At 37.1% G+C, this 26,419-nt stretch overlaps 1 protein-coding gene across 1 annotated transcript in view; it reads left to right on the top strand.

Moving 5' to 3' along the window:
- The window catches only part of ARHGEF7 (Rho guanine nucleotide exchange factor 7), a 277,670-nt gene that overhangs the window by 177,270 nt on the left and 73,981 nt on the right, over positions 1–26,419 (top strand). The window contains exons 6-8 of the mRNA XM_007942392.2: positions 5,079–5,167; positions 20,286–20,380; positions 20,620–20,715. Of these exons, the coding sequence (XP_007940583.2) occupies positions 5,079–5,167; positions 20,286–20,380; positions 20,620–20,715 (280 nt within the window). The remainder of the gene's footprint in view (positions 1–5,078; positions 5,168–20,285; positions 20,381–20,619; positions 20,716–26,419) is intronic.

Genomic DNA, 26,419 nt, shown 5'->3' with positions numbered 1-26,419 from the left:
TATTTGATTTACAAATATTTTTATTGAATAAAACTAAGTTTTATTGAATGAAGTGAAGTTTACCTCTAAATGATATGTTTTGGTTGCTTATGTCCAGAGAAGTTCTCAAGAATATCCAATTAATGTCTTCTGTTTCCCTAAAAAAAAAAAAACAACCTGTTGCCATCAAGTCGATTTCAATTCATAATGACTCTGTAGGACAGAGTAGAACTGCCCTATAGAGCTTTCCAAGGCTTTAATTTTAAGTTCTATAAGACTGCAGTACTTTTCTCCCATAGAGCAGCTGGTGAGAACTACTGACATATTGGTTAGCAGCCAAGGGCTTAACCACTGTACCACCAGTGCTGTTTCCTACATTTCCTTAAAAACCAAAAAAACCCAAACTCGCAGCTGTCAAGAAGGATCTGACTCATAGCAACCCCTTGTTGGGTTTCCAAGGCCGTGTATCTCTACTTAAGTAGATTGCCCAATCTGCCTTCCAAGGAGTGACTAAGTCTGGTTAGCAATCAAATGCCTTAGGCACTATGCACCAGAGCCCCTCTCCTCTTTTGTTGTTGTTGTTGTTATGTGCCATCGAGTTGGCCCGGACTCATAGTGACCCCTCCTTGGGTTTCCGAGGCAGTATTACTATGGAAGTAGGAAGCCGTCTGGTTAGCAGACAAGTGTCTTAGCCACTATGCTACCAGAGCTCCCCCTCTCCCCTTAGCGAAATATAAATAGTCATTAATTGTTTGCCATCTTGTGGCTAGAGGTGGAAGTGTTCTTGCCAAGCTTCATCATTGTGAATCTGCAGTTTTAACTTTTATATGGATTTCTTGTTTGACATAGTCCTCCTTTGAAGACAGATCATTCAAAATTCTGTAGAAAGGTCTTTCTGATGCTTACTGTAAAAACATTGTATATTATTCCTGAATATATAAAATTTTTTATGGAAGATATTTAATGACTATTTAGCACTTACTATCAATGTACCGGAAGGAAGGTTGGGCAATCTACTTCCTTAATGATACCGCCTCAGAAACACAAGGAGGGGTCGCTATGAGTCGGGGCCGACTTGACGGAACATAACAACAACAATATCAAGGTACAGTTCTGTTTTCAGATAGGTACAAATCCTTGAATTCCTACTGCATTTTGTACACATAGATATATATGTATATTTTAAAACACATCCATATACGCCAGAAGATTTCTTTGTATATTTAAGGGAGGAGGAAGGGAAAGAAGCTACAAGGCCATTTCTGGGAGTGGAATGATGTTGGCTACTGCTGTTATTAAATAGAAGTAGAGGTACTAAGTAGTTATCAAAATGAATGCCATTGAAGCCTAAATTGAGTCATGAGTAAGCAGAAATAATGATTTGTATCCTTGTAAGTCCAATTTTGTGTATATACATTTATAGTCATCAGATTTCTTTTAGAAGATTATTTCTCATGTATTGACTTTAATTTCTCCTATTTCTAGGCAGCTCATTTTCTGTGGTACAGTAAAGCCATTTCTTTGAAATCTTATTTAGGAGCTGGTTAGCTTGAGATGAGTAATAAACTATACTTGGCAATGGTGTCAGAATTTAAATGTGACTCTCATTTGCTGATCCACAGATCTTTAATGAGCATTCACACTGGCACTTCCTAAATTTGTAACGTTGTAATAATTTGTTTATTTGTGACATCTAAAAGAAATATACAATGCAAGCTGTATTTTGGATGCAGTTATTAGTATAGTTGCAATGAACAGTATTTGATGTAACACTGGGAAAGTGACAAAGGTAACATAGGACCTTGTTTTCCTTTGTATTGCTAAACTTTTGCTATGTGTGTGGGTGTTTTGTGTTGAATTATCTGAAATTAACTGGAATAAAGTGGCATTTATTGTTGGTTGTTAGATGTTGTCAAGTTGATTCCAACTCACAGTGACCCTACTTAAAGCAGCACGAAACACTACCATATCCTGTGCCATTCTCACAGTCCTTATTATGCTTGAAGCCATCATTGCAGCCACTGTGTCAGTCCATCTTGTTGAGGGTCACTATTCACCAGATTAGGATGTAGAACAATGTTTTTGTATGATATGTTATGCACTTTGAGCTTGATGTCCCCTGCAACCATGGTCCCAAACTCACAGGTCCAACAACTTGCTCCATCAGGGTGGTTGACTGTGCTTAAGAAGTTATAAATTTTAACTTTGCCCTCTGTTACTTCTAGTTATATGAACATTTGTACGTCACATACAAATACGTATGTAGCAATATCATCTGCCAACCGTACATACCTAAACAAAACAAAACAAAAAACCTCACTGCAGTTGAGTTGATTCCACTCATAGCGATCCCTCCTTGGGTTTCCGAGGTGGTATCTCTGGGAATAGATTGCCCAGTCTTCCTTCTGAGGAGTGGCTGGTAGGTTTGACCCGCCAGCCTTCTGGTTAGCAGTCAAATGCCTTGTGCACTACTCTACCAGAACTTCCTAACATATAGTCATGTGCATATTCCCTTTTTCACTGGCAATTTTTTGAGAAGGGTCTGGCCTCTTCCTTCTTCCCAGTCTGTCTTAGTCTGGAAGCTCTGCTGAAACCTGTTCACCATGGGTGACCCTGCTGTTGCCTAAAGTACCAGTGGCATAGCCTCCAATCTCATGGCAATACCATACCAAGCCACCACAGTATGACAAACAGATAGATGAGTGGTGGACTGGTGTTATAGCAGTGAGCAAACTAACAAAGTTTCTGCCCTTGTAGACCTTACTTGAGTCTCTGTGGATAGAAAAGTAGGTAGCACAGATGAGGAAAGAACATGATCATCCTCTGTGCTCTCTGCTGGCATGAAAAAAAATTAGGAGGAAGCACTTCTCTGAAATAAGAGACTTAGAGACCTGACAAGCATTTGCACTTTGTAGATCTTATTCAGTTCCCGATTCACATAAGCTCACTGCCAAAAGATGTGAGAGATACCAATGGGAATTCTAAATATAGACTAAATATTAGATAATATTAAGGGATTGTTAGCTATGATAATGGCATGATATTTGAATTTTAATTAAAAAAAAATCCCTATGCATAAAATAGACACTAAAGTATGTATGTCTCTGTTGAAATTCAGTTCCATGGCATAGCAATAATAGCCTTGAAGAATCAGTCACACACACACACACACACTCTCTCTCTCTCTCTCTCTCTCTCTCTCGCTCACTCACTCACTCACTCCAGAGAGCTGTGTTGTCGATAAGCAAGTACTTCTGCAGTACCTATTGTGCTATATAAATATTTGTTGGAAAGCAGTGCAATTTTAAAATATTTGAATCCTTGCGGTAATCATGACAGTTTTAATCTTTGTGCCAGTGTGGTCTCTGAGAGGAAAACTATTTTATGAGTAGGTTGCCTTTAGTGATCTGGTACTTCCTTGGCTATATTCAAAGGTGTGCAGTCTGTTTTTCCCTTTGTATCTCACTTCATTATTTCATTCCATGCTTTGACTTTTTCTTGGTTTTGCCCTTTCTTAGGGTGTCATCTTTTGCCTGTCTACTGTGCATGACCGTTATTTCAAGCCTTGAGGCAGGTCCTACTTTTTTTTTTTTTTTTTTACTTTAATTGTGTTGAAAACATGCACAACAAGACATTCATCAGCATAACAATTTCTACATTCACAGGTCAAAGACATTGATGACATTTTCGCGTTGTATCAGCATTATTGCTATCCTTTTCCAAAATATTCTACCATAAACTCAATGCCCACAAACAAAGGCTTCCCCTTTTCTGCACCCTCCTACCCCTGGTAACCACTAATAATCTTTGGGGGTATATAATTTTTCATATATATATGTACTTACATACACATGCATACTTGCACACACACATAGATAACCTATTTAGAAATTTTCCCTCCCCTGCCCTTCCATCCCTGGTAACCAACAAAGAAAATTTCCTTCTGTGTATAAACTTTTCACAATTGTGGACTAACCCATTTGTCCTGTGATTGACTTATTGCACTCAGCATAATGTCCTCCAAGTTCATCCACATTATGCAGTTTTTACAGATTCTGTGTTATTCTTTAGAGTTACATAGTATTCTGTTGTGTGTGTATACCACAGTTTGTTTATCTATTCCTTGGTTGATGGGCACTTAGGTTGTTTGCATCTCTTTGCTATCGTGAATAATGCTGTGATGAACACTGGTGTGCATATATCTATTCATGTCCAGGCCCTGCTTCTTTAGAAAGCCTTTTGCATTCAGAGTGATCTGAATCCCTATAAGATCGTCCAGAACTGTGGATCTTGATATTTTAATGCTGTTACATATATGCTAACATTTTCAGTTTTCTATTTGAGTAGTATTTTATATTTACTACACTGTTAAACTCTGGTAGCATAGTGGCAAAGGCACTTGACTGCTAACCAGAAGGCTGGCGGTTCAAACCCACCAGCCACTCCTTGGAAGGAAGATGGGGCAATCTACTTCCATGGTGATACTGCCTTGGAAACCAAAGGAGGGGTCGCTATGAGTCGGGTCCGACTCGACGGCACATAACAACAGCATCACACTGTTAAAACTATAGAAGCTCTGGTGGCACAGTGGTTAAGGCACTCAGCTGCTAACCAAAAGTTGGCGGTTCGATCTCACCAACTTACTCCATGGGAGAAAAATGTGACAGTCTGCTTCCATAAAGATTTATAGCCTTGGAAACCCTGTGGGGCAGATCTGCTCTGTCCTGTAGGGCCATATGAGTCAGAATCAACTTGATGGCAATGGGTTTATTAAGCTACACTTGTAGCTAAAATGTTCTTTATTTTGCTCATAATAATGGTATATAAGCTCTTTTGGACATTTTCAGTCTGAAATTGGGAGAATGGGATGAGTGATGTGTTTATGATTGAGCTTAATATCAGAAAGTGGTAAGAGACTTGTAGCATCTCTAGCCAGAGGCCTTTTCTTTTGCTTTATATTTTGATTATTTCATTTGAGGTTGCTGGATCAATAGACTGGAATATGTGAGGTTCCCCACATTGTCACTGAGTTCATTGATCCAATGAGTTCCTTAATCTCATGTGTTGAGCAGTAAGACTATATTAAATTTTTATTTCAGAAAAGCCTGTATCTCCCAAGTCAGGAGCTTTGAAGAGCCCTCCTAAAGGGTTTGATACAACTGCAATTAACAAAGGCTATTATAATGTGGTAAGTAATCTTAAAAACATTTTTAAAAATACTGTTTTTTTGAATGTCTCCAAAAGTCAACAATGTAGAATATAGGTAAACTGTCTAACTGAAGGAGCTCTGGTGGTGTTGCGGGTAAGGCATTTGGCTGCTAACCAGAATGTCAGTAGTTCAAACCTGCCAGCTGATCTGCAGGAAGAAGATGAGGCAATCTTTGTCTGTAAAGATTTATAGCCTTGGAAACCCGTTGTGGGTTAATCGATATGACTTGGAATTGGCTCAGTGGCATTGGGTATGGTTTTTGGTTTTGGTTTATTTAGAACATGAAGAGGGAAATTTAAATCACTCATTATCTGACATGCAGCTGTAACTATATTATGGTGTATTTCTTTTAATTCTATATATTTTTTATTGCGGTGAAAATATATATAATAAAACATATACCAGCTCAGTAATTTGTACATATACAATCCAGTGACATTGCTTATATTCCTCAAGTTACACAGCCATTCTTGCTGTCCTTTCCCAAATTATTCCACCACCATTAACATGAACTCATTGTCTCCTTTTCCCCCTCTCTCCCTGCTAACCACTAATAGTCTTTGGTTTCTGTATATATATTGGCTTATTTCACATTAGTAGATATTTATCCTTGTGCAGCTGACTTATTTCCCTCAGGATGATGTTTTCAAGTTTCATCCATGTTGTGGCATGCATCAGGACTTCATTTCTCTTTATGGCTGATGAGTATCCTTTGTGTGTATATACTATATTTTTAAATCCATTCATCTGCAGATTTTGATTGTTTTTTCCTTATGGCTTTTGTGAAAAATGCTTCAGTAACCATTGATATATATAGGTTTCTCTTTGCATTCCTGCTTTCACTACTTCTGGGTTTATATCTAGGATGACTGGGCCATATTCTTATGTTCAACTTTTTGAGGAATCACCAAACTGTTTTCCACCTTTGCTGTACTATTTTACATTCCCACCAGCAATGGATGAGGGTTGCAGTTTCTCCATAAATTTTCCATCACCTGTTGTTTTCCTTTATTATTATTATTATTATTGCTGTTCTTAAAGGATTGGGGTGGTATCTCATTGTAGATTTAATTACCATCTCTCTTATGGCTAATGAGCCCTGGTAGTGCAGTGGTTAGGTGTTCAGGTGCTAACCAAAAGGTCAGCATTTCAACCCACCAACCACTCTGTGGGAGAAAGGTGTGGCAGTCTGTTTCTGTGAACATTACAGCCTTGGAGTATTTCTACTTTGTCCTATAGGGTCTCTGTGAGTCGGAATCGACTCTGTGGCACTGAATTAATGGCTAATGATATTGAGCACTTTTTTCATGTGTTTGTTGGCTATTTGAATATCCTTTTTGGTGAACTGAATTATCTGTTCAAATACTTTGCCCATTTTTTAATTGGATTGTTTGTCTTTCTGTTGTTAAGTTTAAGATTTTAAAATACATTTTGGATATTTGACCATTGGTGGGATATATGGTTCCTGAAAACTTACTGTCAATCTATAGATTGTCTTTTCTCTTTTTTGTTTCTTTTCTAAAATTTATAAAGCCCTTTGATAAAATTACTTCATTTTTATGATGTCCTATTTATCTGTTTTGTCTTTTGCTACTTGTGCTTTTGTTGTGATATCTGATAATCCATCATTTAAAAACTATGCGCCACAGCCATGTGCCTGTATTTTCTTCTAAGAATTTTATGGCTTTAGTTTTCACATTTGTGTATTACTTTTAATACTTTTATTTTAGTATCATATATATGGAATTATGCCCTGCTCTTGCCATGTAACAGTGTTGTGATTATTTCCCTATGTTATTACAAAGCTTTAAAAATGAGATTTTATAAGGTGCTTAATGAGATTTAAATTTTTTTATGCATTGAATGCCATTACAGGCAAACCCTGGGTTATGAATGTTGGGCTTATGTACAATCTGTAGTTATAAACCAACCTTTGTAGAGCCTATTATATTAAAAATTCAAGGGTACATATAGTGGTTCATAATAACAGATGATTACTACTGCATCACACACCAAAAATTGTTATTACTGTATTATTATATTAAAATTTTCTAGTGTATCTGGAAGTGTATCTTTAATGATTTTTATGCATATATATACTATGACATAAATGATGTTAGATACGAACTGTATCTAACTGTTCCAACTTATGTACAAAATTGACAGATTTATTAATGGGACTAGTTCATAATCCAGGAAGCTCTTGTAGCGTTGTGCCTAAGGCACTTGACTACTCATCAGAAGGCTGGCGGTTCAAACCCACCAGCTACTCCTCAGAAGGAAGGTTGGGCAATCTACTTCTGTAGTGATACTGCCTCGGAAACCCAAGGAGGGGCCACTGTGAGTTGGGTCCGACTTGACGGCACATAACAACAACAACAACTGTTCATAATTCAGGGACTGCCTGTAGGTCAGGGATACACCTTAGTATTTGGAGTAGATTGTAAGTACTTTAGGTCATTCTAGTTCCTAGTTTATTTTGTATCTTAAAATCTTAACTTGGATAAGTGTGTATGTGTGGGTGTGTGAGTGGGTGTATGTGTTGTTGTTATTATTATTATTATTATTGCTGTTCTTATAGGAGTGGTATCTCATTGTAGCTTTGATTACCATCTCTCTTACGGCTCACATATATATGAGGGAGCTCTGATGGTACAAATAGTTAAGCCTTCAACTGCTAACTGAAAGGTTGGCAATTTGAACTGACCAAGCTGCTCAATGGGAGAAAGATCTGGTAAAATCTTCTGTAAAAATTCCAGCCAAGAAAACCTTAAGTGGCAGTTCTGCTCTGTCACATGGGATCGCAGCCAATGGGAGTTGAGTTGACAGCAGCCAGCAACAACTTGCGTGTGTGTGTGTATCTCAAATGGCACAGAATTGAGGAGAGGGTCTAGGTATTTTACATATCAGACAAGCATTACAGAATCTCAAAACTTGCTGCATTTTGAAACTTAACATGAATAGTTTTGGGAGCTTAAAGCCATATTTGTGGTATTAAATTTGTGTAAAAATCCTCAGATTTACTAATACAAAAAAAAACCAAACTCACTACTATTGAGTTGGTTCCAATTTATAGCAATCCCTCCCTGGGTTTCCGAGGCAGTATCTCTATGGAAGTAGATCACCCAGTCTTCCTTCCCAGGAGTGGCTGGTGGCTTTGCATCGCCAGCCTTCTGGCTAGCAGTCAAATGCTGTAGGCACTACACTACTAGAGCTCCTGGATTTACTAATAGCGGGCATGTAAATCCATGTAAGAGTTTCTCAAAAGTAATATGACAGATTTATATAAAATTCTGAAAATAATTCAAGCACTTTAATCTAGTAATTCTGCTTCCTGAAGTCAACTGTAAAGAAATAACCTGAAATGTATTCTAAGATACTTGGGCAAAAGTGTTTTCATAGGATTCTTTATTACAGTAATAAATTGCAGGTAACCTAAATATGCAGCAATACGAGGATGATTATGTAACCAGTGGTGTATCAATTTAGAATTATTAAAAATGCATATGAGGCTTTAAAAAATATAAATATATTTTTTTCCTGTTAAATGCAGCCAAAAGAATATAAAATGGTGTTTAAAATAAACCCACTGCCATCCAGTCGATTCTGACACATAGCAACGCCCATAAGATTTCCAAGGCTGTAAATCTTTATGCAAGTAGATTGCCTCATCTTCTTGCTGCAGACCACCTAATGGATTTGAACTACCATTCTTCTGGTTAGCAGCCATATACCTTACCCACTGAAGCACCAGAGTTCCTATAAAATTGTATAGATAACATGAGTTAATTATGTAAAAACATTGGTGTTGAAAATAGAACGATCTGTGCCAGAATGGTTGTTTTTTGAGTGGCAGAATTATTATGGATTTATTCTCTTCTTCATGGTTTTTTTTTTGTATTTTCTAGATTATATTTTTCTTTCTTCAGTCGGAGAAAAATACAGTAGTAAGTTGTTTTAACTTCATGAACATGCAGATGACAATGATTGGGGGTATTACTTTGACAACAGAGTCTGAAAAGTGTTGGCAATGGAAAGAGAGGGATTCTAAGCAGTTAGGAAGCTGTTGCAGAACATGAGCCAGGAGGTTATTGGGGTCGTAGACTAGAGAAGTGACAATGGAAGGAAGAAAAAAATAAAAGGTATTTTAAGTAAAGATTGATTAGGTTTAGTGATAAACCCAAATACCACTCTCATCTTTATTTTCTCATGTACATATTATTTAAAATAAGTCTCTTTATAATGTTTTAAGTATAAGAATTGTTACTTGAGGGAAGCACACTTAGCTTCCTAAGCTTCAGTTGGTTCATCTGTAAAATGAGTGTAATAATACTTGCTTTGTAGTAGCATTAAGAGGGATTAGCTGATTGGCCGTAAAGTATATGACCTTTAAGAAGTAGTTATTTTCATTCTTCTTTCTTTCTTTTCTCTTTTTTTTTTTTTATTATTAATCTTTTTTTTGTGTGTGTGATTTGGGTGAAAGTTTACAAAGCAAATTCACTTTCCATACAGCAGCTCACATATACTTTGTCTCATGACATTGACTGCAGTCTGCCACAATGCAGCAGTTCACCTCCCACTTCTCTCCATAGTTAACTCTTCCCTGTGTCCTTCCCTCCATGCACTCCTGCCTCCTGAGCTGTCTCGCTGTGCATACATAGCCCTTCTATTCTCCTCTGATTGTTCTCTCCTAGGAGTGTATCTACCTATGGTAAATGTTGAGCTCATATGCCTGTCTCTTGTTTGGATGGAAGACACAGGTGTGGGTTCAATTCCGGACCTGAAGGCTGCTAGGGGCCATGGTGGTCTCAGTGGTTCCATCAGACTCTATCAGACCAGCATACCTGGACTTTCTCTTTTTCTTTTTAATGATGTTGAATTTTGTTCCACATTGTTCTCCCACTCTATCCAGGATCTCCTACATAGATCTCCCTCCGAATGGTTGACAGTGATAGCTGGGTACCATCTAGTTCTTCTGGTCTCATAGTCATATAGGCTCAGGATTGTTTGGTGTACCAGTTGCTTGGACTATTTGTTTCCATGAATCTTTGGTTTTCTTCATTCTTCTTTGCTCTGGAAGATAAGAAACCCATCGTTACATCTTGATGGCTGCTTGCAGGCTTTTAAGATCCTAGTTGCTGCTCACCAAAGTAGGATGTGGAACAATGTTTTGTGTAGTATGTTATGCCAATTGAGCTTGATGTCCCCTTGACTATGGTCAGGGTCCAGCTAAGCCCACAGGTCCAACTACTTTCTTCCTCTTGGTAGCTGGCTGTGGCCAAGAAGTGACTACAGCCTTGTTCCTTGTCAGCTCTACTATATACCTGGGAATTCTTACAGAGCATACCAATATACTTGTAGAAACATTGTCTGCCAATCCTATACACAGTCTTGGGCACACTTTCCTGTGCACAGACATACCTAGTAGTTCAGCCTGTCCATCCGTCCACCCGTATATCCATGTTTGCTTTCACTGACAACACAGTACTCTATGTGCAAAAGGGTTCATCTTTGTTGTCTGTACTTCCCACATACCTCTCTATGTCTTCCTCTTCCTCAGTGCCACTGTGTTGATCACTCACATTTGGTACATTGGCCTTCTCTTCACCCAAATCATTGCTTGTCTCTACGTATCTTAACAGTGTTCCTTCCCCTCCCCTCCCACCCATGGTAACCACAAAGAATATTTTCTTCCATAGATAAACTGTTCCTTGCCTTTTTACAACAATGGGCTAATATAATATTTGCCCTTCTGTGATTGACTTTTTTCACTCAGCATAATGTCCTCCAAGTTCATCCATGTTACGCGGTGTTTTGGAGATTCTATGTTATTCTTTAGGGTTGCATAGTATTCCATTGTGTGTATGTACCATAGTTTCGTTATCCATTCCTCAGTTGATGGACACCTAGATTGTTTCTGTCTTTTGGCTATTGTAAATAGTGTTGTGATGAGCATGGGTGTGCATATATCTGTTCTTGTCCTGGCTCTCACTTCTTTATGATTTATACCTAGTAATGGAATGGCGGAATGGCTAGGTCAAATGGTATTTCTAATTAAAACTTTTTAAGAAATCGCCATACTGCTTTCCACAGTGGTTGTATCATTTGACAGTTTTACCAGCAGTGTATGAGGGTCCCAAGCTCTCCTCATCCTTGACAGTATTTGTTATTTTCTGTCTTGTTGAACTTTGCTTCTGGTGCTGGGCCCAGATGGTATCTCATGGTTGTTTTGATTTGCATCTCTCTAGGAGCTCTGGTAGCTTAGTGCCTACAGCGTGTTGCATTGAATGGCTAATGCTCATTAGCATTTCTTCATATTTGTTGGCTGCCTGAATATCCTCTTCGGTAAAGTGTCTATTCATGTCTTCCACCCATTTATTAATTGGATTGTTAGTCTTTTTGTTGTTGAGATGTTGGAGTTTTCTATAAATTCTAGTAATAAGTCCCTTGTCAGAGGTATCATTGCCGAATATTTTTTCCCAGTCTGTAGGTTGTCTTTTGGAGACATCTTTGCAAGCACATGAAAATTTAATTTTTAGAAGGTTCCATTCATCTAGTTTCTCTTCTGCTATTTGTACAGTTTGGGTTATGCCTGATAGTCTATTTATGCTATATATTCAGGCCCCTAAATTTGCCCCTAGTTTTTCCTTGAGGAACTCTATAGTATTAGGTTTCACATTTAAGTCTTTGATCCATCTGGAGGTAGTTTTTGTGTATGGTATGAGGTACAGATCTTGTTTCATTTTTCTGCAAATGGATCTCCAGTTTTGCCAGCACCATTTATTCAACAGATATTCTCTTCCCCATTTAATGGATTTCACCCCTTTGTCAAAGATCAGCTGACCATAGGTAGGTGGATCTGTTTTTGGGTTCTCTGTTCTATTCCATTGGCCTATGTGTCTATCATACCAGTACCAGGCAGTTTTGACTACTGTGGCTGTATAGTAGGTTTTGAAATCCAGCAATGTGAGACCTTCTACTTTGTTCTTCTTCTTTAATAGTACTTTGCTTATCCAAGGTCTCTTTCCTTTCCATATAAAGTTAGTGATTGGTTTTTCCATATCGTTAAAAAATGTTGATGGGATTTGGATTGGGATTGCATTGAATGTATAGATTGCTTTGGGTAGAATTGACATCTTCACAGTGTTCAATCTCCCTATCCATGAGCATGGGATGTTCTTCCATTTATGTAGATCTCTTGTGGTTTCTTGATCATTTTTGTTAAGATAAGTATACTCGCATGTCACTTACATCCATAATACATTTAGTGAAACAGGACATTATGTGATTTGGGCACTGTGTGAATATCATATCATAGTCTGGTCTTGCTTTTTCTTTAAACATTTCAAACAAGCTTCGAGCCTTAGCAGTGAACCCTGAGAGTGTTCTGAGTGTTCTGAGAGGGATTCACTTTTGTGTTTGGTCCTCATTCCACAGCACTAGCAATTTCTCCATATGTGATATAGATCCCTATCACATTTTTGTTAGCTTTATGGTTTTCAGTGGAGCCAGTCCTTTAACAGGTTGGAGAATTTTTTAGTTTTGTTTTTGAGGATCATTCTGATGGTTGAGTGTCGGATGCCTGAATTATGAGCAATGGCATTCACTGATTTTCCACCTTCGTGTTGTTTAATAACCTTTTTGTTTCCATTCTAAGTCAGTACTTCTCCTTTGCCTGTTGCTGCTGCTATCATTAGCACTGATTTTGCTGCATTTGGGAGCCATGACGTACTTCATGGTAATATTAAAAAAAAAAAAAGTAAACAGAGAGATAATGCTACAACATTCCAGGCACACAATACATGAGATTTGATGCTGCTGCTTCTGAGTTGAAACATGCAGTATTATATGGTAAACTTTTTAGACAGAAAGTACAGACTAGTATGTACTTAAGCCAGTAACATAGGGATTTATTATGACTATCATGGCATGAAGGAGCTCTGGTAGCGTAGTGCCTAAGGCACTTTACTGCTAACAAGAAAGCTGGCTGTTCAAACCCACCAGTTACTCCTTGGAAGGAAGATTGGGCAATCTACTTCCGTAATGATACCGCCTCGCAAACCCAAGCAGGGGTCGCTGTGAGTCGGGTCTGACTCAACGGCATGTAACAACAACAACAATCAAGACGTGAGGCGCTCTGGTGGTATAGTGCCTAGTGCATTTGCTAACCAGAAGGTTGGTGGTTCAAACCCATCAGCCACTACGCGGAAGGAAGACTGGGTAATATACTTCAGTAAAGATTTACTGCCTTGGAAACCCAAAGGGGGGCTTGCTATGAGTTGGAATCAACTCGTTGGCAGTGAGTTTGGTTTTTTTTTTTTTTTTTTTCCCTGTTATCAAGACATGAATAAAGAAGACTAAAGAAGAGTTGATGCCTTTACATTTTGGTGTTAGTGAAGAGTTGATGCCTTTGAATTGTGGTGTTGGAAGAGAATATTGAAAATACCACGGACTGCTAGAAGAATGAAGAAATCTTTCTTGGAAGAAGTACAGCTGGAATGCTCTTTGGAAATGAGAATGACTGATCTTGTCATGACTTTGATCATATTACCAGAAGGGACCAGTCTCCAGAGAATGATATTAAACTTGATAAAGTAGAGTGTCAGCAGGAAAGGGGAAGACCCTCAATGAGATGGATTGACATAGTGGCTGCAGTGATGGGCTTAAGCATGGAAATGATTGTGAGGATCGCGCGGGACCAGGCAGTGTTTCATTCTGTTGTTTGTATGGTTGCTGTGAGTCAGAACCAACTCACCAGCACATAACAACATCATTGACATATTATTTAATATATACGTACACACACACACACACACAGTGTAGCATTATGTACCTGACAGTACATTTGTTTTGCATACAAGAGACATGTGATACCCGTGTTGTGTGCAGGAAGCTGTTGCATTTGTTCTGTTCTCAGATCAGAATTTCTGAACTCTTTTATAACCTTATGGGACCATGGATGTATGTGCAGCCGGATGTTGCCCAGTAGATGTTATGCACTGTATGACTATATGTAAGAGCATGTGAAGTCTCACATATCATTGAAGGACCATGCCATTCAATTTATGAACAGGCATCCCAGTAGCTTTTGAGGACTACTTGTGGGATCTGTATTCAGGGGTAATGTGATAATATAATTAAAAGAAACATATTTGTGACGTGCCTGGACATAGTGGATTTTGACCATGAAAGAACATTAACTACATCTACAAAATGGTAATAGACATCTTTCCTGATAGAGATCAAAGAGAGGTTTTTATTATAAAGAATGGAAAATCTTTCAGTTATTTCTTTTAGAGGATGAGAAGTTTCCTCATTCATTGTTAGAAAATTAGTTTTCTTAAGTTTGGGGCGATACAGTTGCTATGAGCTTACATGTTTGTTGATACATTATGATTTTATTTTTCAGGTTTTATTAGTCCTTTCACATTTACTGTATATTAGTACTTTTCATGTATGAGAAAAATAAATAGTTCTTTCATTCATGCCAAATATTAGGAAAAGGCAGGCTAGCTTTTGTCTTTGAAATATTGCAAATATAGTAGGTAGTAATCACTAGTTTGAATGTAAAATTATTAAAAATTTACATGTATCTTTAATAAAATGTCATAGTAAACTTTTGTGGACCTTTCTTATACTCCAGACAAATGCTGCATCTGTCCTTTTTTCTTTGCTCCTTCAATTACCTCTGATGCTAGGTGATAGAAGAGAAACTGAGAATCTCTCTGGTAGTCTCAATGGGATATCTTTTTATTGTATTTATGTAGGTCAGCACTAATCCTAAATTCTAGTATTGCTTTATCTTTTCATGTTTTATTTTTCCTTTACTTTTCTCTCCCTTTACCAAGATTCCTTTTAAGTCTTAGGACATCTGATGTCTCTGCCTAGGGACTTGTGGTTAATTACCTAGGGATTTGAGGATTTTAAAAGGTGCACCCAGATTTATTCCTTTCTGATTCCCCTAGAAAGCTGTTTCCCTCCTTTCTTAAATTCTACCCACAATTTATACGGACAGTGAAGCGCTTGTTGATTTCTTGTTCCTATTTAAAAAATAATTTTCTTATTTCATATAGATTAAGATTATAGTTAAGATTTTCATTTGGTAGGAGTCGTCTTGCACGGAGTAGGAGCTAAGTGTTTGGTGAAAGAACAAAGAAATAATTGAGTTGCTTAATATAGTGAAAAAGTCTTTCTTGTGATGAAATATTTAGCTCCCAACTAATGGAATCATTCAAGAAGTAGGTACAGATAGTATTCTAGGTTTGGAAGTAAGAGGTTGTACTAGGTAGTTTCTGAGGTCTCTTTCTACCTTAAGTCATGAAAACTGACACTGTTGAGTGACTATAATAACTCAGTGAAGACTTCTTTTTTCTTTTTAAAGGAAAAAAAAAAAAGAAACAGATGCGTGGACTTGTCCAGTGACGGCTAGTAAGTGGCAGAGCCAGATTTAAACTTAGATCTTTCCAGCTCCAAAGCCTCACTACTTTGCATACAGAAGTACTGTTGTGCACACATATATATTTGCTTATGTCAGATTTCTTCAGGGGAATATATATCATAGTGAACCTGATAGCTTTTATGGTAGCTACTGTATAGTAAGCCTTTAACATTTTGAAGAAATATATCTTAAGGCCTTTTTGAATCTCTGAATTTAGAAATACTACAAAAACACAGTTTCTTCAAAAGGTACAATGATATAAAACAAACATTTAATGGCCCCTTCAAACTCTCCTTTAGACGTAATGTGTAGTTATTGTGGAGAAGTAGAGATCAACATATTACATTAAATCAGTAATTGCCACTGCAAATGAGAAGCTTCTACTGAATATCCTTATGACTTACAGATTTATAGAGCTGGGAAGGGCTTTAGTTAGTACTTAGTTCAGTACACCTTTAGTTAAAGTATTGGGCTGCTAACCCAAAGGTCTGTAGTTAGAACACATGAGCCTCTCCATGAGAGAAAGATGAGGCAGCCTGCTTTTGCAAAGATGCACAGCCTTGGAAACCCTATGGAGGTTCCTATGAGTTGGAATTAACTGAGTGGCAGTGGGTTTGGGTTTGGTTTACAGACAAATAGTTTACTAAAGGCTGAATTGTCTTATTTTACTTTCTGAAAATTTAAATACTCTAAATTGGAAATTAAACATTAAATGATTTTTTTTTCTTTATGTGGGCATGGCAGGGACTGATTCCGTAGGGTTGGAAGAGTGTTTAGAATAATTATGCCATTTTTATAGTTTTCCTTTTGTACTTATAGACTAAGACTTAACTTTTTGAAATTTGGTTTTAGTTTATGATGGTGATAATCTTATATATTATTCAGATCAAATTTTAAAAATTTCTTAATGTTATCTGTTTCTTCTCTTAAGAATAAGCCAATTACTTATTTTTATAAGACTGTCAGTAACATGAAATGAAACACCCACCAAAATTTGCAGTGAAATTTGTAACCCATCTGTAAAATTAGAGAAGCTTAGTGCTCCTCTAATGATAATAATAATAAAGTTTCTGTTTGTCTGTAAGGTAAAGAAGTACTTTTTTTGTTTTGTTTTAATGGTTGACAGTTTAGGAACTGTCTGTGTGACTTGACTGATGTTTTTTCACCCTCCTGTGTGACACTATTGTTTGACTATACTTGATTTTCCACGCCTCATGACTCAGGGAAAGCTTGCACTGGATGAGCTCAGCTCTCTGTGCCATTCATCAGGGTTATGGATTGTAAAAGCTGCCATTTCCATGAAAACTGCACGCTTTTCCTTGGTGCCCAGCCTTATGTGTGATGGAGCTCTAGAAGGCAGTCCCTGAGGTCTCATGGGGTCCTGCAGCAGCCAAAGCATGCAGAACTCAAGAAAGGGGAGAAAGGTGATTATTAGAATATACACATATGCTGACCAGGACAGGAAGTGAATTTCACCCTCCTGGCAGAGGTGAATGGAATTCAGAAAAGTACAGGATAGATCTTTGTAATTTGTAAGCATGATTCAGTTAGCAAAGACTTGATTGTTTATTTTGTAGAAAAGCTAAGTGTGACTTGATTTGGTTAGTAATATTATAGAAATTGTCATTAGCAGTTATTTAAAAAGAACGTTTATGACTAGTAGTTGAAATTAAGCAGCTTAACTATTGTAGTACATTTAGCTTTTTGGCAAAAGGTTCTTTGTAGTTGTTTTTGATGGATTCTTATGGGAAGCTTTTGTATCTTACTTGATTTTTCTCCATATTTATTAGTGATGTTTTCTAGCAGTTATAATTTACCTTTCTATTATCACATAGGAGCTGTTCTGCTGCTTTTTGAAAAATAGATATATAAGGTTTCCACGCATGCTTTAAGCAGTGTTGCTAAGTAAATGATATTTGTAATTAAGAAACTAAATCAGAGTTTCTACCTTTGTTTTAACATTCGTGAAGGAGTTTACTGATACATCTGTGACAGGTTTTATTTATTTTAAATTCAAAGCCCCTTTATACTTGGCTTGCTTTTCACATTTATGGTTTGAAGGATAAGATCAAGTTTAAAGCCTAATGCTCTGATGATGGAGTAACTAGTGTCACACTATGTTCTCTGTCTACCCAGTCCTTTGACATTTGTGTTTAAATGAGTATTTCTTAGAAGGAAGACATTATAATCTTAGGGTCAGCATCCAAATTTCCCAACAAAAGAATGAACTCCCTGAGTGGTCCCGCCTCCCTCTGGCTTGCTCTACCAGTCTTCTTAAATGAATAGATCTATTCAGAGACTAAACTAGAGTTCAGTGTCACCAGTGAAAGAACCTCTGATTTTTTTTTTTTCATTTAAATAGTTCAGTATGTAAGTTATTTAATCAGGTTTGCATTTCTGAATGACTGTACTTTCTCCTCAGAGTTTATAGAAAACAGTAGTGAACAGAATAATTCATGTTACATTTATTAATGCTGAAATGTAAATTTAGCTTAATGATTACTTTTTTTTCTTAAATATTTAACTTACGTGGCTTCTGGAGTGTTAAGAATCATAAGAAGAAAAGTGAGCACATTTGATGATTTTATTCTCTATAATTTCTTTTGAATGATTAAATTATGATGATTTGTTAGTTTTAGAAGATAAATAGCACGTCTTGGTGCATGTGGTAGATGCTCAGAAAATACAGGAGATATGCATTTTTGATGAAAAAAACTTACTGTCCAACATAAGTTGATTTAATCCCATGGTGTGAGGAAGGGGTTTTCTTTAACACCAAGTCCTATAGGTATTGTAAGTCCTTTGTGAAACCTGGAGAAAGCAATGTGGTATAGTAGAATGCCAGAAAGATGTAGATTCTCTCGGTTTCACTATTTGTTAGCTGTATGATTTTGGAGAAGTTACTTAAGCTTTAGATTTTCATCTGTAAAATGAAAAAAAAATCTGCAAAAAATTTTGCAAGGATTAGATTTAGTATTTACAGAGCATCTTGTATGTTGTATTGTTGTTAATTACTATCAAGTCAATTTTAACTCCTCATGACCCCATGTATAACAGAGAAGGACTGTTCTATAGGGTTCTTGGCTGTAATCTTTACAGAAACAAATCACTAGACCTTTTCTTCTATGGTAGCACTGGGTGGGTTCAAACTGCCAACTGCCACTGAGTCGATTTCTACTTATAGCAGCCCTAAAGGACAGAGTAGAACTGCCCCATAGGGTTCTCAAGGCTATAAACCTTTATGGAAGTAGACTGCACATCTTTTGACCATGGAGTGGCTGGTAGGTTCAGTCTTGTAGTTGGCACCTGACTGCTTTGACCACTGCACCAGTGTTCCTTGAGAGTATAGTAAACATCAGTAATTGGTAGCTTGATTTACTGAATCATTTTAAAAACTAAACTTTTATGTCTGGGCTCTATATGGAAGCCATGGCTGTTTTCTTGTTCTGAACTATGAAGTGACTTTACTCAATGGTTATTGATTAAAAGAAGTTTATATTTTATTTCAACTCCTTTGTATTTTATATTTCTTTGTCAGCTTTTGGTAGTTAACTGATTTTGGCTAAATTCACTACAACAATATAGGTTATCAAGAAATATTTTAAGGTTGATTTATATATTTTTTGCTGTCTTCTAACAAAATAGTGGCTATTAAAATATTGGTAGACCTTTAGTTTTTAGAAAGTGTAGTACGTAGGATGATTTGAGACTCTGACATTATCTAATGAATGTCTATAGTTTCAAGAAAATGATTTAGATTTGCTAGATACAGTCTAAAGAGTAAACTCCATGTTTTTAAAATGCATGCATTTTAAGGGTACATTTCATTGAGCCACCACAAATGTTGGATGTATCTATATAATACCTGAATCAAAATATAGAACATGTTCATCTTCCCAGAAATTTTTCTCATGGCTCTTTGCCCATTGTCACAACCTGTTTGCTGATTTCTATCATCATAGATTAGTTTTCCTATTCTTGGACTTAATATAAATGGAATTACACAGGACGTACTTTTCTGTGAATGACTTCTTTCGCATGACAGTGCTTTACAGATTCATCTGTGCTGTTGTGATTATTGGTGGTTCCTTCATTTTCACAAAGTAGTATAGACTTCATGTTTTTAAAAGTAAAAGATAACTTTAAAATTACATTGACTAAAGTGGTCTTTATCCAAATAGATTTGGCATCACTTCTCTGGTAATGGGATTAATTGTAGATATACTTATTTAATAATATAGATGACAGTAAGATAAGGTAAGGAGCTATGGTAGCATAGTGCCTAAGGCACTTGACTGCTGACCAGAAGGCTGGCGGTTCAAACCCACCAACCACTCCTCAGAAGGAAGGTTGGGCAATCTAATCCCGTAGTGATACCGCCTTGGAAACCCAAGGAGGGATCGCTGTGACTGGAGGCTGGCTTGACAGCACATAACAACAACAACAAGATAAGGTAAGTTGTACAGGCTTTAGTAATAATTCATTACTTGGATTTAGTAGTTAATAGCTTGAGAATCAAAGGTAGTGAAGATTTCAAAAACATTAGCATAATGTAGAAAAAATAATATAAATTGAACACTGATAAACTTTCCAGAGTTCATAAATTGTAATATATTTGATGGTTTTGAAATGTCAAATAACACTTTTTCATTATTGTAGGTGCTACAGAATATTTTAGAAACAGAAAATGAATATTCTAAAGAACTACAGACTGTGCTTTCAACTTATCTACGACCATTACAGACCAGTGAAAAGTAAGTTAGATGATAAATTGCTTGAACTTAAAATAGTCATCGTCTTAGGTGGTTCATTTTCTTTTTCAGGAAACAGAGGGTAAAGTAATTAAATGGAATTCATTATACAAGGTTTCCATAGACATAAGCAACTAGTTTATTAGTTTAAGCCTTCAAGTAGGGCATTAGTGTAGAACAGGAAAGGGTATAAATAAAATGTTTATGTATTTTTTTTTTTCTGTTATTTTTCTTGGCTCTAGGTTAAGTTCAGCAAACACTTCATATTTAATGGGAAATCTAGAAGAAATATGTTCTTTTCAGCAAATGCTTGTACAGTCTTTAGAAGAGTGCACCAAGTAAGTATGATGATAACCTGCAAAATTCAGATTGGCACAATTGGTATTTAAAGGATACAGTTAAAAATAATTTTCGAATTCACATTTCTGCAGATGGAAACTGAGTTATTTTGAATCTTTAGGGTAGATCAGCTTTTATAGTAAAAGCAAAGTTTAGGGTATCCGTTGTTTGTAGTACTGAAAGAGTACAAAGGACTGATCCACCGGCTGTTCAGAGAAAGGGGAAAGGCTTCCGAGGAATGGTAACTTTTTTTTTTTTTACTGTGTTCCATGCAGAAAAAGAAAAATAGCCTTCCAAAGAAGAAACAAGAATAGCATATGATGGAGATACCAAAGCTTTCTCTGTTACATGCCTGCAGTAAGGAAGCACACATGCTTCCTTAAAGACGGCATTTCTACATACATCCTTGAAAGCTGTGTCTTTCCAGCATATTCTTCTAGCATAGTTATAATTCAAGAAGCTGATTAATTGTAAATAACCACATACATATAACATACTATTCTGATGTATCTGGGGACTTACTTTTGCCACTTTTCCAAGATATATATTTATTTTATTTTTTATTTTAAGAGCTAGTTTTACATTCAACATAACACATACATTTAGTTTCATTCCCCATTCGCCATGCCCAACCCTAACCCAATCTCCTCCCCTGCCTACCCTGCAACCTTCCCCCTGTGCCCCTCATAATTATGCACTCCTGTTTGTCCTGCATTTCCTCAGTTTGAATGCTGGTCCTCTGGTATCCCATGGTCTGTTGCTTTAAGGAATGTATTACCATTGAGTGGGTGGGTGCGTCATCCTGGGTTGAGTGGTCTGCATGTACATCTTGTTAACTATTGGCCTGAGAGCCTGCCCCTGGGGGTGAGTTTTATTCCAGGTGCAGAATGTATCCCAGGGCCATGGTATTGGGAGTCTCACCAGATTTCATCTGACCAGTAATTCTGGTCATTATTGAGTTTTTGGATTATGTTCCACGTTTTCCCTTCCACTCTATCTAGGATCTCCAGATTTGATCCTTTCCTGGGTGGTTGGCATTAGTAGCGGGCACCATCCAGTTCTTCTGGTCTCGAGGGCCATCGTGTCCTAGGGCTGATTGCCTCTAAATGCCCTTGGTTTTTTTTTTTTTTTTTGCGTTCTTCTTCACTTCCGACACTCGGAGACCATTAGCTGCATCTTAGATGGCTGCTTGAAAGCTTTTAAGACCCCAGTCGCTACTCACCAATGTAGGATGTGGAGAAACGCTTTTATGTATTTTGGTGTCCCCCAGTGCTATGGTCCTGTGGTAGTAGATCTATTGGATCTCTCTCCCATAGTGTTGGAATGTCTGTGAGGGATTACTCTGTGTTTGTCTTCTATTGTTTCTGTAAGGACTGCAGGTATTTTATATCAGTGGTGTCTGTGCAAGATTAGCCTCAGCTGAATCTATCCTTGGTCTAGGGTATACCTCTGTTCACTGACCCCTGTCTGATCATCTCAGGTGTGTATGTGTTTATCTGTATAGCCTGGTGTTTGGTGTTAATGGCAATGTGACATTGTGGACACATTGGTTGGTACTAGCATCTGTCATGTATCTCATATGTGCACAATTCAGTGTCCTCTCATTTCCCGATGTTATTATGGTGGTCATATATCCTTCCCGTATATCCTTCCCCCTACCCATGTCAGCGTGTAAGCCCCAACTAACTCAAAATTAATCCCTTCCCATCCCAGTAACCTACTAGGTTCCCTTTCCCAAGCAAACCCTTCTCTGTCTTTTTACAGTAATGGGCTCATATAGTACTTGTCCTTCTGTGATTTGACTTTCACTCAGCATAATGTCCTCCAGGTTCATCCACGTTGCGAGATGATTTGTGTATCCCTCATTGTTCTTTAATGTGGCATAGTATTCCATTGTGTGGCTATACCATAATTTGGTTATCCACTAATCCATTGATGGGCATTTAGGTTGTTTCCATCTCTTTGCTATGGTGAATTGTGCTGCGATGAACATAGGTGTACATATGTCTGTTTGTGCGCTATGTCTCACCTCTTTAGGGTATATTCTTAGTAATAGAATTGCTGGATCAAATGGTACTTCCATTTTCAGTTTTTTAAGGAAATGCCATACCAATTGCCACAATGGTTGTACCATTTGATAATCTCACCAGCGGTGCACAAGAGTTCCAATCTCTCCACAACCTGGCTATCATTTGTTACTATCTGATCTGTTGAACTTTGCTATTATTGCTGGGGTGAGATGAATTCACTTGAACAGACACTTCACCAAAGAAGATATACAAGCAGCCAACAAACACATGAGAAATTGCTCACAGTCATTAATCATTGTTGCTATCGTTGTTATGTGCCTTCGAGTCAGACCCGACTCATAGCGACCCCTCCTTGGGTTTCCGAGGCAGTATCACTACGGAAGTAGATTGCCCCATCTTCCTTCCGAGGAGTGGCTGGTGGGTTTGAACCGCTAGCCTTCTGGTTAGCAGTCAGGTGCCTTAGGCACTTTGCTACCAGAGATCCTCATTAATCATTAGAGAGATGCAAATCAAAACAACAATGAGATATCATATCATCTCACTCCAAGATATTTTTAGTGGAGTTGGGGGGGCCTGTACTTGATGGTCACCAGTTTATTCTGTGTGACTTTTTTTTAATCTTCTTTGTTACCATTAGATACTAAGGAAAATTTACTTTTTTGAGTACCTGCTAGGTGTTGGATGACTTAAAACAATAATGCATATGAAAAGTTTTAAATTGTAGTTTTTCATTGATCAGATTATATTAGATGTTTATTTATTTGTGGATTTGAGAAAAGAAAGCAACACATTATTTTTAAAATATCTTTGATCTTTATTTCTACAACTCTAACCATGTCAGTAAGTGAAGAGTGGGTGTAGTTGTTTCCCTGCCTGCTTTATAAATTTGGTCTTTATTCATGGTTTTTAGCAGTTTGACCATGAGAAGCCTAGTCGTGGTTATCTTTGTATTTATCCTGGTTAGAGTACAGTTAGTCACTTCTTAAACCTCTAATTTTTTTTTTTTTTTTTTTACTAAATTTGGGAAATTTTTGGTCATCATTTCTTCTCTGCTTTACTCTTTTTCTGGGACTCCAATTATATATTTATTAGACCTTTTGATACTATCCTACTGGTCTCTAAGGTTCTGTTCATTTTTTCATTCTGTTTTTCTACTCTCGTGTGCAAATTGAATAATCTCTGTTGCTGTGTTGTCAGGTGTGTACTGCCTGCCTCATTCTTCTGTCATCCCTATGTAGTAATTTTTAAATGTGAGACATTGCATTTTTGAGTTCTAAAATTTCTATTTCATTCTCTCTTTTGAATAGTTTATGTCTTTGTTATTGAGGTTTCCTGTTTGTTCATTTCCTGTAAGCATATTTTATTTTCTTTGGTTATAATTTTAATACCTGTTTTAAAATCCTTGTCTGCTGATTCCAACATCTAGTTCTTTCTGAAGGTTGATTTCCATTTATTATCTTTTGTTATGAGAATAGGTCATCACCAGCCACTCCTCGAAATGAAGGTTGGACATTCTACTTCCTCCATAGTCATACCTCCTGAGAAACCCAAGGAGGGTTCGCTGAGTCAGGGCAGATTTGACTGCACATAACAACAGCAACAAGGACAACAAAACAAAAAAAAACTCACTGCCATCCGGTCGGCAGTCCGACTCAAAGTGACCCTTCCTTGGGTTTCCAAGGCCATATCACTACAGAAATAAATTGCCTAGTCTTCCTTCCAAGGAGTGGCTGGTGGGTTTGAATCACCAGCCTTCTGGTTAGCAGTCCAGTGCCGTAGGCACTATACCACCAGAGCTCCTACCTTATGCCTAGAATTCTTTTATAGCAAATAAGTTTTTCCAAGAATTCTTTTATCCTACAAAAAAAATGTCTTTTCTTGTGCTTATGATTGCCATTAATTCTTTTGCCATAAAGAGTGCTTCTTAGTGTAGTTCCCTTGCGTGGGTCCTTGTACAGGTCTGTGGAGGGAACATGTGCATGTTTTCTGCTAAATATTTGGGAATAGGTCTGAATGTAAGTCAGTGGGAAACACTTTTTAAAAATGATATTTATATGTTTTTTATAACTGTGAAAGGAATTACAGACTCATGAAGTATTTGGAAACTACAGAATATTACAAGGCAGAAAATTAAAATCACCAATAACCTTTTCATCCAGGGATAATTACTGTTAATACTTACTTTCACTCTTTTAATCTTTGCTTTATAGGAAAACACATGCATAATTGAAACCAAGATTTATAGTCTGCTTTTTTCACTTAGGCAGTGAGTTAAATTGATTTAAGACTCTTTATATGCTAGGTGTGAACAGGTATGAACAAAATATGATCTCAAAGAAAAATGCTCCAAAAGAGAGCTGTAGAGTATTCTTACCACTTTAATGTCACTAGGAGATTTTCTAAAATACCATTTTATGTTGCTGTTATGTGTCATCAAATCGGATCCGACTCATAGCAATCCCTCCTTGGGTTTCCAAGGTGGTATTACTTTGGAAGTAGATTGCCCGACCTTCCTTCCAAGGAGTGGCTGGTGGGTTTGAACTGCCAGCCTTCTGGTTAGCAGTCAAGTGCCTTAGGCACTACACTACCGGACATTTTATAGGTATCTAATTTTTTTCTATGGCTATACCATTTTCAGCTATTACTTAATATTTAGACACATTTTAATTTGCTTTGATAAGTCTTAATATAAAAAATTGTGTAACTTCCTGTATATAATTCTTTTAATATATTCTAGCCATTCTCAGTATTTTAGATATATTAACTTATTTAATCCTTTAAAAGACTGAATTAAATAGGTATTTAAAGAAAAAAAAAACCTTAAAGTAGGCATTTAAAGATGAGAACATGAAGTTGAGTAACTTGCCCATTGTAACACAGCTAGTAACTGGTAGATTCATATTTGGATCCCAGTGGTCTAAATCAAGAACTTATAGATAGCCAGTCATTACCCCATACAAGCTCCAGTTAATGTAGTTGGAAAAACTGATTGGTAATTTCTTTACCCTTTTGGAGAGCTTCTGATCTATAGTTTTACAGAATACCAGTATTATAAAAGACTGTAAGGAAAATATGCCCTTTTTGTAGCAACTGTTGAAGCAGTGTGGTGCTGTTTGAGAGTAAGACACTGTCTTATTCTTTATATTCTCTTTTTACATATATGGTAAAATCTGCAAGTGCTGGAACCTGTGTAATGCAGATAGATAATATCAGAGAAGGAAAACTCAAATATTTTTGCACCCTGTCAAAGGCAGAAACTTGGGAGACTTGGAAGAACAAAGCAGCCCCATTCAATTCTGGCTTTCAGGTTTCATTGTGCAGTTCTAATATATAGTAAATTTTAGTAAACAAATAAAATAATTGATATGAAGAATAATTTACTCTTCTAGCAGGCTTTGTTGTGTGAACTATTTTTTATGAAGCTAAAAAAAAACTGCAATACTATGTAATTTTCTGCTTCTTATATTGAAAACCAACAAAAAAAAAACAAACGCACTGCCATCGAGTCAGATCCCACTCATAGCGACCCCTCCTTGGGTTTCCAAGGCAGTATCACTATGGAAGTAGATTGCCCAACCTTCTTTCCGAGGAGTGGCTGGTGGGTTTGAACTTGCCAGCCTCCCGGTTAGCAGTCAGATGCCTTAGGCACTATGCTACCAGATAGTTGAAAAAA

This window comes from Orycteropus afer, unplaced genomic scaffold, assembly GCF_000298275.1.
Source record: "Orycteropus afer afer isolate SDZICR_OR568_19922 unplaced genomic scaffold, OryAfe1.0 scaffold00089, whole genome shotgun sequence".
In the NCBI taxonomy this organism is placed as follows: Eukaryota; Metazoa; Chordata; class Mammalia; order Tubulidentata; family Orycteropodidae; genus Orycteropus; species Orycteropus afer.
The sequence above is the reverse complement of the archived record's forward strand: the minus strand, read 5'-3'. Positions and strand labels throughout refer to the sequence as shown.